Source organism: Pteronotus mesoamericanus, unplaced genomic scaffold (genome assembly GCF_021234165.1).
Source record: "Pteronotus mesoamericanus isolate MK-2021 breed Mesoamerican mustached bat unplaced genomic scaffold, CSHL_Meso_final contig_164, whole genome shotgun sequence".
In the NCBI taxonomy this organism is placed as follows: Eukaryota; Metazoa; Chordata; class Mammalia; order Chiroptera; family Mormoopidae; genus Pteronotus; species Pteronotus mesoamericanus.
In genome coordinates, this window is record NW_026555065.1 from 7,368,105 (window position 1) to 7,385,591 (window position 17,487).

General features: G+C 42.2%; 1 protein-coding gene across 3 annotated transcripts in view; it reads left to right on the forward strand.

The window, feature by feature from the left end:
* The window catches only part of RORA (RAR related orphan receptor A), a 697,868-nt gene that overhangs the window by 152,681 nt on the left and 527,700 nt on the right, over window positions 1-17,487 (forward strand). For 2 of the 3 annotated variants that reach the window (XM_054565336.1, XM_054565335.1), the window contains exon 2: window positions 4,707-4,760. The exons of the other annotated variant lie outside the window; for it this stretch is intronic. In XM_054565336.1, coding sequence (XP_054421311.1) covers window positions 4,707-4,760 — 54 coding nt within the window. The remainder of the gene's footprint in view (window positions 1-4,706; window positions 4,761-17,487) is intronic. 3 annotated transcript variants of the gene reach the window in all.

Sequence of the window (17,487 nt, forward strand, 5' to 3'; positions counted from 1 at the left end):
AGAAGCCCTAGTCTCACTAGTAAGTGGTACCTGAAGTGTGTCTCAGTGCTGCCCCACCCCCATCCCACCCTCAGGTTACTAACTAGGCATCCAAGACTCTGCATGTGTGCCTGGTCCCCACAACTACTCTTGTGCTTCAACTGGGATGCTCTGCCACCTGCCAGCTGGGGACTGTCCTCCACCTCAGCATTCTTGAGCGAGATCCTGAGAGTTCTCCTACTTGGTGTCCTAACCCTGGCCTTACTCATTGCTGCCTGAGTTCCCATTTCTGCTTGTCTGGAGGTGCTATGTGAACATTCACCCAATAAAGAACGTGACTGTTGGCTAGAGACACCCATCTCTCTTTTCCATCTATCAGATGGAACTTTAGGATACCAAGCAGAGTGGGTGTGTAAGGTTGTACGTGTGTGTACTAGACAACTTGAGATGGTGCTTTCTGCATGGCAGTCTCTGTATATAGTGTGTAAACACCTCTGGCAGCCCCGAGTGCGTGGATAAGACCTGAGTTTGTCATACTTCTTTGTCTACGTATTGTAACTTTGACTGACCAACTCAACTTTGTTCTGCTCCATGACTCCTTGCAAAGGTATTCTCTTGACGTAAAGAGGAGAAAAGAATAGGTTCAGACAGATTATATTTTTTTAAGTCAACCAAGTTCAGCTAGAGACAATAATCACAACCAGCACCCTCCCACTCACTGCTACTACTCCCATTTATTGAGCACCTGTTACAGGCTAGGCACATAATACATGGTTGAGGGGGTCCCAGAGATTTCTCTAACTGTAATTTGGCAGGTCCATCTCTTCTCCCTAAACCCAAAGTGGCATGTCACATGTGACAAAAATGATTAAGTCTCCCATAGCAGCTCCCTTCAAGGATGAAGGGCAGAGACACTCTTAAGCCCGTTGCTGAGGACATTGAGGTCTGATGGAGAAGGCCTCCTCCTCCCATGTTCCTGAGGTTCCCAAGCGTTCTCAGCTCATGGTGCCTTTGCGTCTCAGTAACTTTGTCACTCCCTAGACCAAGAGAAATAGCTTAGTGGTGCCAATTATTAATAGTTAGTTTCAAAGAACTTCACAGTAGTAGTTTCTGTTGTCTGACAGATGTAACTGTTACCCTGGAAATTTTCACACATCCTGCCGCTTTGCAGTTTGTTGCAGCCCAAGACCAAACCCTCATCTGAGAATAAGGAGACGGAACTTAGAACACTAAGAAACACTTCCAGGAGTCTGCCTCCTGCATAAAACTTTCCCCTGGAACAACAGTGCAACAAAATAATACAAATTTTTATCCATTTCTATGGGAAGGAAGATAGTTTTGGGAAGGAAGGTGATTTTGATTAATTATAAGAAATCGGCAGATGTGGTTTTTTTTCTATATAGGCATTTCAGTACCAGTATCACTTTCAGGCCAAAGGACAGAGCTCCTGGGCAGGAATGCCTTTGGACCGATTTGCAGATTTGTTGCCTGTGGTTTAGTTTTGAAACAATGATTTCTTTCTGGAGTAACAGAATGATTGCCCCATATAACATGTCTGTTTCCATGTCTGAGTCAATCAGTGGATCTTGGGCTGCTTCAGGGCAGGCTTCTGTATAGAGTAGGTGCTCAGTTCCTCAATGTATCTGTTTTGTTAATTATGCAACTTCTTTATGGATGGCTTGCGAATGGGGTATTTTTTTTAATGTTCTCCCAAACAGCCATCACAAAGACGTTATTAAGCCACCCTGATACACATAATGGTTTAAATTGTTTCCCTATTTTTCACGTTGTAAATTTTTAAATTGCATATAATTGATATATAACATACATTCGTTTCATGTATACAACATAAGGATTTGGTATTTGTGTATGTTGCAAAATGATCAGCATACTGTCTAGTTAACATCCATCATCATACGTGGTTACACTTTTTTTCTTGTGATGACAACTTTTAAGGGGTACACTGCTGGCAACTTTCAAATATGTAAGATAGTATTATTAATTACCATCAGCATAGTGTACATTACATCCCCAGGACTTACTTATTTTAAAACTGGAAGTTTGTACCACAAACTCCTTTTATCCATTTCACTCACCCCTCATGCCATCCCATCCTGCCCTCTACCTCCCCACCCCCTGCCCCTGGCAACCACCCGTCTAGTCTCTAGGGCTATGACTTTGGATTTCTTTGTGTTCGTTTTAGATTCTGTATATAAGTGAGCTCATATATTTGTCTTTCTCTATCTGACTTATTTCACTTAGTATAATGTCCTAAAGGTCCATCTACGTTGTAGTAAATGATAAGATTTCCTTTTTTATGGCTGAATAATATTCCACTGTATGCCATTTCCTTTATCCATTTATCCGTCAGTGAATGCTTAGATTGTTTCCATATCTTAGGCTATTATAAATAATGCTGCAATGAACATGAAGGCGCATATATCTTGTTGAGTTAGTGTTTTTATATTCTTCAGGTAAATATCCAAAAGTAGACTTGCTGGACCATATGGTGGTTTTGAGCAACTTCCATACTGTTTTTCACAGTAGCTGTATCAATTTATATTCTCACCAACAGTACACAAGACTTCCCTTTTTGTCACATCCTCACCAACACGTTATCTCTTGTGTTTTTTATAACAGCCATTCTAATAGATACAAAGTGATATCTCATTGTGGTTTCGATTTGCATTTTCCTGATGAGTGGTGATGTTAACCATCTTTTCATATACCTTTTGGCCATCTGCGTGTCTTCTTGAGAAAAATGTGTATTCAGATCTTCTGCCTACTAGTGGATAGTTTTAATTTCTCAAGTGGCTTCCCTAATGAACATCATTGCGTCATTCTTTAACCTTGTTTCTTTTAGGTTTGTGGGCTAAGGGCAGCATAAATACATTAAGCAGTGCAGCTAAGGCTTAGGCATATCATCACAAGAGTTCCTAAGGAGAAGCGGGATCAAAGTTGGGAAGTGGTATCTGGGATCCTTTGCCCCTCCTGATAATAGCAAGCACACCTTTGCAGATTTGTATCTAGGCTCCATTTGGTAGGTGGCATCATTGTTCCAGAATAGGAAGCTATTGGAACTTCACTACCATCCATCCATATGTTATGATTCAGCTCAGTTATGAGTGGTAAGGCAAAGCTTTGGTGTAAGGAACTAAGAAACAGCACCTTATGTTCATTGAATTGGGCCGCATTGAAATTTAGTAATGAATTTGGCAATTGTTGGCATTTGTGGTGGGAAAAAATTCAGTAACTCCAGAAAACCCAAACAGTTTTTCTTTGAAAGTATCCATGCCATGGATTCCCTGCCCTAACCAGAGGATGAGTAAAGCATACTGGTATTCACAAAGGAAGTGGCTTGCGAAGACAACATGCTCATGTCCTATTTAATATTTACCTTATTTTAAGTCAGATGCCTGACCAATTGAGATGACAATTTCAGTGCTGGAGTTTTCTGGACTCTCTCCACAAGTCCGTTGCGCTTTATCCACTAGGCCAATACCGTTGACCTCCCTGGGGTTGAGGCAAGTCAAGCCCAGCAATATAAGCAGTGGCACTTGGGCTAGGTCGTTCCTGACTGTGAGGAACGTGGACCGCTGAGCAATGACTGATAGCGCTGTGGGAAAGTGGGCCGAAACTACCTGGACTCCCTATTTCCACCCTAAGAGAGTCTATGTGGCTGAGGTGTTAGCTGTTAATAATCCCACAGGCTCATTGGGTGTCTTGGTTTTAAATAAAACAGGAGCAGTAAGGAAGCAAATAGTATACCTGCTCACTGCCGTCTACCTTGCCTCACCATCAAACAAAAGCTCTTTAACATATGATTCTCAAGAAACTGCTCAGAGGAGCCATTTTACAGCGCTGAAGCAAAGGAAAAGAGACCATTTCTAGGCCTTTGCCAGTTGTAGTTGCAGTTGTAGTTCGGAGCAGATGGGCACTGCCTACCTCCCTCAACTTCTTTTCTGCAGGAAGTTAAGAAAAAGTTGCATTTGATAGTGGCGAGGAGTGGAGAGGAAGCCACACCTTTATAAAAGTCATCACTTGCTATAAAATCACATTGAAACTGCCCAGATTTAAATTCCCGGAACTTACTTTCCCTGGAACTCCAGTGGAATGGAAACACTGACTCTGATCACTTAACATTATCCCAGTATTTTTACTGTGGCCCATGCCCTGTTGTGTGCTTTAGATGTACTAACTCACTTACTTTTCAAAACAATATTAAAATCCATGAGAAAGGTACTATTATTGTGACCTTTCAGTCCTCCTCAGGGCCTTATGGTAGCCTGATATCTGTATTTATAATCTTGACCCTCCATGAGTTTCTGGGAATAGGGCTAGGCTTTATAAATAAGAATTTTTTATAAGAAAAGAAAAACAAGGTAGCTTATGGTAACTTTTTTGTTAATCAAAATGCGCAAAGAAAAGACCCCCTCCCCACCCCCGCCATTATACAAAACTTCACTTGGGTTCTTTAAAGGTTCAATTTTGTTGTTGAATAGTACACCTTCAGTATAGATTTACTTGAAGATTATAGACGTGATTAACTCTTGGGACAGATGATATCTACAATCAGCATTTAAGTTATAACCTGTCTACTCTAATGATTCTTAGAGTAGCTTGAAATATGAAAAATGTGAATTATTTTGCATCCATCACTTTGGATGTTATCCCATGTTCTAAAATCACAACATAAAAATATAAACTTACTGTTGTATTTTTTGTAGGCTTATCAATGCCAGTGTCCATTGAGGGGACTGAGAGAAGGGGGCATGATGCAGGTAATGATATTTTTTCATAAAAAGGAAAGAAATGGAAATGTTTTGGCTTTCACTAAGTAATATATCATTTGCAATGTTCTTCCTCTCATTTACAACCCTGTCCATGTATACACAGTAATTTGCTCTTATAAACATGTACTGTCGTTCGAGTTCTGTTGGGAGCAATCGGTGTTCTTTATTGGTGACATCATGAACATTAAAAAAAAAAAAAGTATTCTATAGGGAAAAAACAGTAGAAAGAGCTGGAGAATTTGTCCAGAGAGTGTTTTGTATTGCTCTGTCTCTGAGTGTACTGTCCCCTACTCCCATTTCCCATCCTTCAAAATTCAGTATAGGTATTACCTATTGCAAAGCTCTGAAGACCTTGTTACTGTTCAGAAAATGGTATTTAGTAACACTATTGCTTTACATCTGAAATAATTTGTTGCCACAGTTAACAATGATCTTCCAGTTCTAAGACTGGAAAATGAATAAGCCTGGATTCCTTTGCCCGATGCAGTGAATTGTGGGTTATGATTTTTTTCTTTTCTTTTCTGTTCTTTTTTAAATCCAAGGATGTTCCAGTGGAGCCAAGGTTTGTATATCCCTGGATGGTTTGAATTGGAAAAAATCTGGTCCTGGTTGACACTGGTGGGTGCCATGGGACACTAGCATTAGTATCTGGGTGAAAAGCATCAGTGAATCAAAAACATACTTCAGTTTAGTAAAACTTGTAGTTACTGAATGTCGTTTCAACAGAGGAGACCATTAGATTACTAATGGGTTATTTACAGAACAAGCAAAGCACAGTGGAATCTGAATATATAAACAGCTTATGCTCTTAAAGTTCAATTTATACTCAGTTTTTATAATTTGCAATGTATTTCCCTGTAGGAACTGTATTTTGTATGCTTTTGGTCTCCCAAGCTAGTTAATGAAAATCTATGTCAAGCATCATGTGGTAGAATATTTTTTGTTGTTTTTTTTGTGTGTTGGGGGGGAGGGGAGGTGGGGCAGAGAGCTCAGAATTAGGTACTTGATAGCCCTGGGTTTGTGTCTCAACAGTAGCACTTACTAGTTGTATGGCCCTGGGCAGGTCACTAAACCTTTCTAAACTTTGGTTCATTCATATACAAAATCCATGTGTTGAAACCCAGTGTTTGAGGCAGAATTTGCTGGGTGAACGAATACATAAGCATGCATTTTATTTCTGTGGAAAAAATTCATCCAAAGGATGAGGGACCCCTGCAACCTCTGTCATCTGGTGGAGATGTCAGGCTAGGATCTCTAGAAATAGACTTTCAGGTGCCTTCATGGCCATTTCCATGACTTTGCAGTCTCCTCTGAGGGACCTGGTGGCTGGATGTCCAGCTGCAGTAGCTTCAGAGGCAAGGCCACAGCTTTGGGAACTCCTTCCCAGGCTCCTGCAGGGGCAGAGGGCACGTGGGCAGGGCGTGGTGGCCATCTGTGTGTTTGTCTCCTGCACAAGTTGGCTGTTTGCAAATAAAGGGCTCTGTGTGCATACTCTGTGAAATGTAACAAAAGATATAAAAAAGGTTTTTATTAGAAAGTATATTAAATATAGCTACATGGCCCAAAGGAGATGGGTCAAAGCATTTGAAATAATGAGAAGGAAAAAAAATAAACATACTTTTAAAAAAAATGAAATACTTGAGCAAAATGATACAAGGTATTTCAGATTTTGAGGCGTTTGTGCTCCCATTTGTGGAATGGACTGTGGGTTTTTTCCTTTTTAACATGACCCCTATTTTTCTAATTATAGTCAGTTCTCAAAGAGACACGGGTAGGAGCAGTTTTAAATCTATCTTTTCTTTCAGTAGGCGTACCTTCTGAAAAATCCCTAAAATTTCAAGAGGAGCTTTTCTTCTTTTTTTCTTGAGCAATTGCTGTTTTTTGAGCTCCAAGGGCTGACAGCTGTTCTAGTTTTGCTTGGGGACTTTTTCACATTGTGGATTAATCAATGTTATGAACTGGGTCCGTGGGGTTTTGGGAATGTAATTGGTTTCAGATGACACTTTGCTAGTCAATCTGTGAAACAGCCGAATGTTGACACAGCTGAACAATTCCAGCTGTTTCCACTCGCCCCTTCCTCTTTCCTTGGACGCTACATCCTTTGCCTTTATTTTTGTCTGCCCTCTCTCATTGTGACTTTGCTAAACTAATTTGTTATCCTTTCTGAAATTTCTTTTTGCTTTTCTCTCCTTTGGGATACCATGGCTCCCCGTTTAGTATAGCCTCCACCCAATTTTATTTTGCAAAACTTTTTTTCTTGGCTTACATAGTTTTGAGGAAGTAATAGTTTTACCATCTAAGGCCCCTTTTATTTGTGGCAATCACATAGTTTGTTTATTTAAGGGCACACAGCAACAGATTTGAGCTTTACACCAGTGCTTGGATTCTGTGACTATTTGGTTTCACAACTGCTTGATTAACTTTTTTTTTTCAATTACTGCAGGCATTCTATTGAATAAACAATACAAGCTTCTAGCTTCGTGTAATGCATAGCTGTTTGCTACTGTATATCCCCCTGAAACAGTGAGAAAAAGGGATTCAGGTGTCAGTATTGCTGCTAGAAGGATGTATGATTACAAGGGAGGAATGAAAAAAGATGAACACTGAATTATGTACAGTATATAAAAGTTTATATACTGTCAGGGGAATGGTGTGTAAATTGCTTTCAGTGGTTTTTCATTATCAGACTAATTTCTCTGTATTTTCAAGAGTACTTGTTTCTGCATCTTACCCAGTAGAGGAGTTTTTAACTGTTTGTGTGCCCAATAATTTTTTTTCTCTCGCTGTTTTACTTTGCTATTTTTTTGGACAATAGGCTGCAGATCTAGAGCTAAATGAGTGAAACCAAAGAGTAGGACTGCACAGGTAGATACACGTATTATTGGGGTTATTCCCTGAGAACAAGAAATGAGTCTCTTGATGTGGGAAAAGTAATCCCATTCTTCCCAGGATGGTCTGCATTGACTAAATGATGGCTCAGATTTATAGGACAGTTGTGCAGCCAGTCAACCTACTGTGCCTTGCTTGTGTAGATTTATGTGCACAACATAATTAAATATTCTAAAGTCAAAGTCAAGTCTAAGATGTCAGAGAACATGGAACAATTGAACAATTACGATTAAAATTTAGCAAATTTAATTGACATAGTGAATTTTTCCAGGTATTTTCTCCCACTATAATTGTTAATGAGCATGATATCAGAGGAAACAGTCTCAGGAGTGGAGGCTATCAACTGAAACAGGAAACAGGGGGTCATATACAATGCCATTCCTCCAAATGAAGAACTGTAAACAGGACAGGTCCTTAGGCATTGGTTAGGGTGGTCTAGTGTAACACTTTTATATGATCGTGTGTGTAGTGAAACTTCTGGATATTTTTAACAATGAATTACTACACCGTCATGGGCAAGTGTGCTAAAAAGAGGCAGAAGAGCACCTGTATGAACAAAGCATGTGGAAAAAATAACTCAAATTGCACTTGGAGATGAGCAGCCAGAATTATAGGTGATAACGCAGTGCGTGGGTTTCCAAATCATTGCAGGCAGTTCTCTGAAGACTGACCAAAAAGTGGTTATATTCATAAAGGGAGAGCAAAACTGGATGTAATCACGAACACTGCTGGGATCAAAATGAAAAGCATGTCTCTGGCCATTTATAGTGTAGTTTACAGTTGACCCAGTACACCTTAGGAACAGCCTGACAAAACGAAGGAAGGCCCTGGGAAGGGGACAGCGGCTGTGGGCTTTGAGATGTTCCACATGAGGGCAAACAGGTATACCCCGTCCCCTTTATTGATGGGGTAAAGATCTGCAAGGTCACGAGGGTAGGACGGTGTGGACCTAGGTGAGTTCCCCAAACATGGCAGCCATGTGTGCCTGGAGCGTGGCCGCGTAGCCTGCTGAATGAGAACCTTGGTGTTCCAGTGCTTGCCCCAACACTTATTTGTCTGACCACAGGCATTTCACCTGAACGCTAACATTACTGTTAATTTGTGAAACATCCTGGAGCCTTAAAGACATTGTTTACTCAATTGCTTTTTGGACTCATTCTCCACGCTTGATGTAGTGGGAACACTGAGCTGACCCTTTTTTAGTCTCTGTAGGGGGAGACTGGGAGGAGTCTGTAATAGCTCAGGGCAAACGGTGAGGCAGCGTTAGGTATGAGGGGACAAAGGCTAGGGTGGGGAACATGGCGGGGGGGGTGCTTATTATTCCCAAGTGGGCTTGCAGCTTAGAAATTCTAGAATTCTACTTCTGTACTAGGAGAGGGGGTGAGCAGAATGTGCATTGGTTTTTCTTGCTGCCTGCCGACAGCAAAAGCGTAATGAAATACCTGAGCTCAGGTAATGGTGGTCGCTCAGGCATTTACAGTCTCCCCGAAACCATCCACGATGAACGCGGAGAGCGGTTTTCACAGCGTGGACCACTGACATCAGAGGAAGTTGGGGTGGCCTATTTAAATGGCACTTCCCTGGGCTCCACAACAGACCGGCAGGCCTCAGGTGACGTTCCCGTACTCTAAAGGTCGCACTAGGATTTTAGCCTACGTAGGAGGGCTGGTTTATGGCCTGAGGGTGATGGGGTAGAGCTCACCCGTCTAGTAGAAATCCAGTAAGAATGGGCCATGTGAATGTGCCCTTTGTTATCCAGGGTATTACAAAAATAAAGAGTTCTTCGAATATTTGGTGCTGAGAAAGTACAGGCAAAAATGACCTGGGCAGCCTTCTTAGGTGGAAGCTGTGGCTCAGATGAATCATAGTTGTTCTTCTGAGTGAGCTGATGTACACTGGTGCCTTCCCTTCAGAGGGTGATTGCATAATTGTACACAGGCACTCCCTCCCTCGAGGCAGAGGGCTAATTATATAATGTGTCCAATAGGCCCTATCACTGTGTCCTCTAATTATGGTTTAAAAAATGTGATGTCTTGACCTTTGCCATCACAGCTGCCTTCAAGGTTGTCTTCAGAATGTTATGGCTGGAAGGGGCTTGCGGCTTTACCCAGCACTAACTCTGCCAAAGCCTTATTCGGAAGCGAGTGGGGGGCCTGCGAGGTGAAATGACGTGCCCAAGTCATCACAGAAAGGGGGTTCAGGACAGGGCTAGAACTTGGCTTTCCTGGTGGTTTCCATGGTCAACAGTGAGGCTGAACACGATCTTATTTTATTCTGCAGCACTGGCTCATTTCTCTTAGGAAACCTGATTTGGAACAACCTGGCATTTTTAAGTTGAAAAGCTGTCATATAGTGTTCTTACTCTTTTATAATTACAAAAGTTAATATTTATTGATCACACACCATATGCCAGGAAGTGTGCTAACCACTTTACACGCATTAACCACCTAGACCTTTCAGCAGACCTAGGAGGTAAGCATCCCATTTTAAATATGGGGAGAATGAGGCTTTAGAAACTTTTAAGAACCTTTCCAAGGACATACAACTACTGAATAGGAGACCAAAGATTTCAACCAGGCCAGTCTGCTTGTAGGATATTATTTTATATGTTATTAGACTGTTGACGATCATGTTGATGTACAAAAATTCCTTCTGTATGCATAGAAGCTCAAGTAACCTTATCTGAATTACTCTTCACATTTAGATAATAAAAGATGAAGTGTATTCAACATTTACTTGACACCAGGTTCTAGATTGCATAGCTTTTTGCTTTATCAAGATACATTGGTAGAATATAAATACTCTAGCATGTTCTCTCTGGGTAGTGACTGCCTTCTTTCTGCCAGATATGAATGCCATGTGGACACTGCATATATAAATTAATATTTATATTTATATTTACGTTCATCTTTATATTCAGGTAAATAAAAATGCTGCCTGGGGACTCCTTGAGTTTGCTTATCTGAGGGGCATAGTCTCGAACATGCCAAGCCCCTGTCTGGCCTGTACTCTCTGCCTGAAACACCTTCCCTGATCTCCTCTGCTGGGCAGACCCCTCCTGTTTTTCAACCCTTGGCTCTGGTTTCCCTCCTCTGGGTCCCTGCAGGCCGGGAGGGCCCCTCCTCTCTGCTTGCGGCTCTGTGCTGACCTTCGCCAGCTTCCACACTGTGCTTGGTTATAATTTTTTATCTGTTCAGCTAGACCTGGTTTTCAGGGTTCCCAGAGGCCTCTCGAGGGAAATACCAACCCAGAGAAATGCTCCATTCTGGCCGAGGGAGAAGGATGAATACTCTTCTTCCTTTCATTAGCATCTGGGCCACTTGCTTGGCGTTTGGGGACTGGGACCATCATCGTTACTGACCCGGGAGCCACTGCATGGCACTTCTGGAGCTTATCACCTGTGTGGGAAGAGAGGGAATACTCTCAGAATGTAAAAGGGGCTACTTAGTAAGCTCCAAATGAAATGCAGAATCAACAGTGCAGTGCTGCAGAGAAGGGGAAGGCAGCTGAGAACAGGAGGGCTTGGGGAGGAGGACCAGAGCTGGACCGGAGGAAAGGGCTAGAAAGGAGACAAGAAGTGGGAAGTGTGGCCCAAGCCCATCTCCTCAGCTCTGCAGTTTTGCAGCAAGAGCCCTGTGTGTGGGCGTGAGCCTTTGTGCTTAGAAGGCGTGGCATCTCCCCTGTGCACCTTGGGGCATAAGGAGCTGAGAGGGCCTAGTGAAGGGCTGGCAGTGCCCCTTGGGGGCGCAGGTGTTGGCTTTACCTCAAGCATTTCTATTCCACTCATTAACATTTATTGAGAGCTTACTATACGCAAGGTGCTGATATTGTGATGCATAAAACCCTGCTCTGCAGGCTCCTTCTGCACAGCAACTAAAGCCGAAATTTTTTTTTTAACTCTTGCAATTAGGGAAGAGCTATGTACCTCTGAATAGCTTTCAATATACCTAGGGATAAATAAGTCATAGAGGGCTTTAGGGCTTGTGCGTGAGAAAACGTAAAGTCTGGGAATTATACTTTAGAATGAGGAATGAGGCCAGAAGCTTACGTGCCCTGTGCCATCAGCACCCACTAATACCACCCATGCCTCGCATCAGCACACAGCAGATATGCCGGCCACCGGCACCAGTCACCTGGATAGCAGCACTTCCTGCCATGCCCTTTAATGCCAAATTCTGGGGGCGGGATGGGGGGGGGAAGAAAGCAGCTCCTCCCTTATAAGGACTTTGGGGATACCTGCTTTTAGATTTAGGCTGGATATTTTAAACTGTCTTTGATGCCAGATTCTATTTATTTAGCTCGTTTTTATAAAAAGAATGAGGTTATGGGTGACCACGGACATATCCCAACCTACTTTTCCCATTTTGTCCTTTGGGTGAGAGAGCAGAATCTTCAGGGACAGGGTCCCCAGTTTCACTGAGCAGCTGAGTGACGGTTGTATGTGGCCAAGAGAGACGTTATCAGCGGAGATGGGATCTCCTCACTTCATCCCCTGCCATCGGCCTCAGGGTCTCCCTCCCTCCCTCCTGGCCCAAAGTGTAGGTGCCTGCTAGTAGGGTGTGTTGTCATGGCAACCACCTGGGATCAGGCTGGGGAGAAGCTGCTCCTACAGTGTATTGACTTAGCCGGAGCAGAATGGGGAGGGAAAAGTGACCCCAGTAGGACATTTGAAACCAGGGGATATGGTTATGAGGCGCTTCATTTTACACATCGTGATGCCAGGGGTGGTGGAGGAGCCTGGGGAATGTGACATCTGTCTCTCCCTGTAAGAAGTGAGTTTACAGTCTACTCATCAAGTGTTTACTGAGTCTCTCTCTGGAACCGCACCCTGCACAAGGTGACAAGGATCAGTCAGATAATATATATGGACACCCCTCTGCCTCCATGGAACTAATCGTTGGGTGGCATTTACCAGAAAGTATTGTTTTTTCCAAGTGTGGAACTGTGTTTTGATCTACCTTATACATTTTATGGATTATTTTATTGCAAGTAACCAAAGCCCCTTTTCTTGAGTAGAGCTTTGGGCTGCCAGAACTGGAACTTTGAATCTGCTTATTTTTCTCCTCCATAGCATCTGTGTTTGTCCCTACTCTTGGACTGATCCCTATTTAGAGACAGAATAGGTAAGGAAAATTGAGAAGTAGAATCTTTTATTGTAGCCCATAAACAGCAGGAAATCCTGGGCTCTAATTTCCCCACAAGGGGAGAGGTTCTGTTGGTATCAGTCACAATAGTGTATCTCAAAGCAGATTTTGAATGAAGGAAGATTTCTATAAACCTCTATTCTTCCATAAACATGTGTAATTGCTTATACAATGGTTTTATAATAAATAGGTGCATTTGAATAACTCTTTGTAAGCAGAGAAAATAAAGTGAGCTATCCTTCAGAATGACAATTAAGTATCATTATGTACAGTTGAGTAAACATCACGCTCAGGGACACTGTGACCATCTTCTGAGATCATCTGCCGATGGCTCAGATGGCCGGCATTTTTGTGTTCCTTCAGTAGCCGCGGATCTGGGATGTCCTGGCTCTGTTAAAACAACTGGAAATTATACTTCTCTTTCTCTTCCTGCTGCCAACATGGAGGCATCCCCTGAGGTTCAGTTGCTAGTGTTCTTGTCTTCTCTCTGCTCCCTCTCTGGGGGGACCAGTTCATCCTCGTTGCCGTAACGTTTATCTGCCCATTGGAAAGGAAAGTATATAACTGGTAGGCATTAGGAAGGAAGATGCCGCAGCGACTGTATATTATGCAGGGGTACTTAAGGAAGAAGTCAAAGAGGACCTCTCCTCAATTTCAACTTTGGTTATATCTAAGGAAATGCTTTAATCACCATGAATTCACCCAATTTTCCAAGTGACTACCTCATCTTCCTCCCAAGTGGAGCCTCCCTGTACAGCAGCTATTTCTTGAACACCTCTTTTGTGTTAGGTGTTTTGCTTCAGGAGCTTGGAACATATAAAGGAAAATGAGATACAGGCTTTGTTCTTGCCTAGCATTATCTGAGCAGCACTGAATAATGACAAGACAGGGTATTTTATCTGGTTGAAATACAAAATGATAGGTCCTGGAAGTCAGGATAAAGTGCCCCTGAGTTCCCTGACTGGCACTGCCGTCATCATTCTTCTTGTCACCCCAGCACCAAGAACTAGTTATCAATAATCTTGTCCTCTCTTCCCCAACTTACCCTCTGGTATCCAGTTACTCTGTAACCTCCCTGTCATTCCTCAAATTGTCTCCCTTGCTTTCTTCTGCCACTGCCCGAACCTAGGTCCGTTCTGTCTCCTACTGGTATGGTTTTCCCTGCTTCCGGTAGGAGCTGATCTCCTTGACCCTGCACTGACTTTCTTCAAATCTAAATCAGACCCTGCAGCAAGATTAAAGTTCTTAAAAATAATTCCTTCCCACTGAGCTTTCAACTCCTGCACATCCACTCATTTGGCAAATGGTTAAGAAGTGCTTCGTGTCACTAAGAACTACCATGGCTTTGGGGATGAACTTTAAACCTTAGCCTGACCTTGTCCAGTCTGGCTGCACCCTGCCTTTCTGATGTACCTTTCTCCTCTCTATATGTGACCTTCCATCCAACGCTTTTACCTCACAGTCTCACGTCAAACCTTGTATGATCTTCTCTCCTCCTTTATTCTTTTCTGCTCCCTACAAGGGCATCCCGATGCCCCACTGTAGGCTAACTAAAGTCCTTTCTTTTCCATAAGGCCTCCTTGACTACTGGCCATGAGGGGATAGATCTGAACAATGGAAAACACCCTATCCAGTCAGGAGCAAACCCCTAAGTACCACTGATACTTCCATTCAGTCTCTTCTTAAACTTGATTCAGAATTACATACTTGTTTTTTAATCTTCCTTAGCCTGTGGTCTATTTTAACAAGTGTTTTGTTTTTGTTTTTCTCTTGAGATGGATTCCTGAGCAAAGAAGTTTCGGGAACTCTAGAGTCCAAGTCATCTTACTCTTTAGCAAATCTGGGTGAGACTCTCGAGTGTAAGCTGTGGGTCGTGCAGGTGGCCTTGTACCAAGACAGATAGTTTTTTGTGTGGTTTCTCCTCTCCTGAGTCTCTTGTGTTAAGGAAAGTGGAAAAGGTGAAGCATCTAGAGGTTCCTACAGATATATAAGCCTCCAAAGTGTCCATTGGGTTCTGGGTTCAGGAGCCAGAAGGCTGGTGCCTGAGAGATGCGCATAACTATTTCATTGTCACTTTCATTATCATATGGCAATGTTCTGTGCTGACTCCAAATTTCATGTGGTTTCCATTTAAAAATGCTTTACGACATCTGAAGAAGTGCTGAAGACACTTGCTTTCCCAACAGAAAATACTAAACATGATCATGCCCAGAAATACTGGCAGAAAGATCAAGGTTAAGTGTGTGGCGGCTAAAAGTCACATGTTTGTGTATTTCTGCATTTGGGGGCTTGGCAGTCAGAAATGATATTCTTTGTCTTTTATCCTACTTTTCTCTTTTATACTTGAATATTAAAAAGCCAGATGTAACGAAGTGCATAAAATTGAATTAGAAGTGGGTTGAAATACCTTCATTTTATGCAGAGCATCCAGTGCGCTTGTTCATGCTGCCTTTCCCTGACTTGCTCTGCCCGCCCAGTCTAAGGAGACCTGGCAGCTTGAGATACCCTTGGGTGTTCACAGAGATCGTCAGAGACGGCACTTTTGATGTGCTCACCTACCAAAAATGTCACATCACCACTGGTTCTGTTGTTTCACACTGAATGTGAAAGATTCGCTAAAAGGTTAATTTCAAGTCTCGTCCAGTGAGGATCATTGAAGACCTTGCCTTTTCGTGACATTTCTAAAAACCATCAGGGGCAAGAGGGAAGGCAGATGCGAGGGTGGAGCAGGCCGGATAGTGTCAGGAGCCCTTTGGACAACCACATGAGGGTGTTTTTATCCCTGCTCAGCAGAAGTAGTGATCGGTGACTCTTTGCAGAAGGAAACAGGATGGGTGTCTGCCTTTTTCAACAGTAAAATAGGCCTCCTCTACTCTAGGACTGGTTTGGGTAACTATTTTTCCTTCCTTGCCTTTATTCTAGGGTAGGGATTGCCCATATTTTTTAAAAAATGGTTTTTATGTTTCTATTTGTTTTGATTTCTAGGACTGTGTTTAGATGACAAAAACACCAGCTTGAAAGACTATCCATCTGGTATCTTTGGCTTTCGTAAGAGCCAGTTTGAAGCACATCATCGTTGATCCAATGGCTGGAAAACACATATTTACTCAAAATATGGTTAATTCGATGTGTCTGAATAATCCTGGATTGTGTCTTTCTAGATAGGTCAGGCTTCAGTTTCTCTGCCCCTTTTCCTTTCTTCACGTTGAAAGGCGTTGTAAAGAGGGGAAGGGCCATGGGATTCAGAGAGAACCAGGTTGGAGCTGTGGATTTTCCACATTAGAGCTTTTGCCCTTTGGCAAGATGACCTCTCTAAACCTCGGTTCCTTTATTTGCTATTAAGATGTTAATACCCACTGTAGGATTTAAGCTGAATCAGAAAACACAGAAGAGTATCTAATCAGGAGCCAACAAGTTAATAGTGCACAGTTCAAAACTGGTATTCACTATTGGTATTATTGTTTCTTATTTTATTGATTTGTTCTTTTATTTTTTTATTTGCTTTTATTCTTAATATTTTTCTCTTCTTTCACTTTTTTAAAAGAAATAATAGTACAGGGATCTTTTATGCACTTGAGTTGATAACTGATTAATTGAATGTTTAAGAATTGTTTTATGGTTTTCTAAGACTTTGTATTTAGTTGAAGTGTGCTGTTCAATAACAGTGCAGTTACCTTGAACAATCTGGAGTTACAGCCTCACATACAGGATATTACCTGTCAAGAAACATTTACTGTCCTGGATGAAGAAGGAGGGAAGAGTGTTGTGATGTTAATTATTTAAAGCCACTTTTTCTGAAACCATTTCTCAAACCCTAATGATTCCGTGTGTTGCCTATAGACATTGGCCATGCTGTTCTGTACTTCACTGAGTCAGTTCTAAAAATATAGCAAGGAAATTGTGAGTGATAAAAGTTCAGGATGATCAACGTTTTCTGCCTGTGTACTTTTCTCTAAATATTGCTTTAAAAAACTAGCTGGAATCTTTGAAGCAGTCTCTTTGTTTCTAAATCTATTGTGTGTGGTGGGCCTTCCAATGGCCCGGCAGATGACCCGGAGGTCTGAAACACCTGAAGAAGCAGACGCGCCTGCATGGTCATTGCCTGGGAGGCGGTGTGAGAAGTAGGTAGGCAGATGTGTTTTCTTTGGGAGGGGAAGTGATTTTCCGCCAAACAGCTTAAGGTACTCTGTAAACATTAGCCACAAAATAAATATTAGTTCCCACATTGGCCCAGAGACTCAGAGAAGCCATGCTTACTCCATAAACTGGTGGGCTGAAGAGCGAGGGAAAATCGCAATAAAAGCCAGTTCAAAAGACATGACAGCAAAATTCTGGGCACTGAACCTCTCTGCAGAAAGTGTGAATTCACATGTCAAGAAAAGAGGGAGAGAGAGAACTGGGAAAAGGAGGAAGGAGGAGGCTCAGAATGGTCAAGGTGGCATTCCTTAGCCAACCTGTGCAAGAGCTTAGGAAATGCAAGACTGTATTTTATAGGTAAGAAAGTTAAAGGGGGACTCCCCCATCCACCATTACTTCATGAGTACAGCTCAGAGAATATGACCTTTTGATAACAGTTCATTGTTTCATGATGTCATTTACCCACTGTTCATATGCCTCCAGCTGCTCAAAAATAGAGTATTTAAAACAATATGGTTAATGAGAAGAAATATAAAAGTACTCAT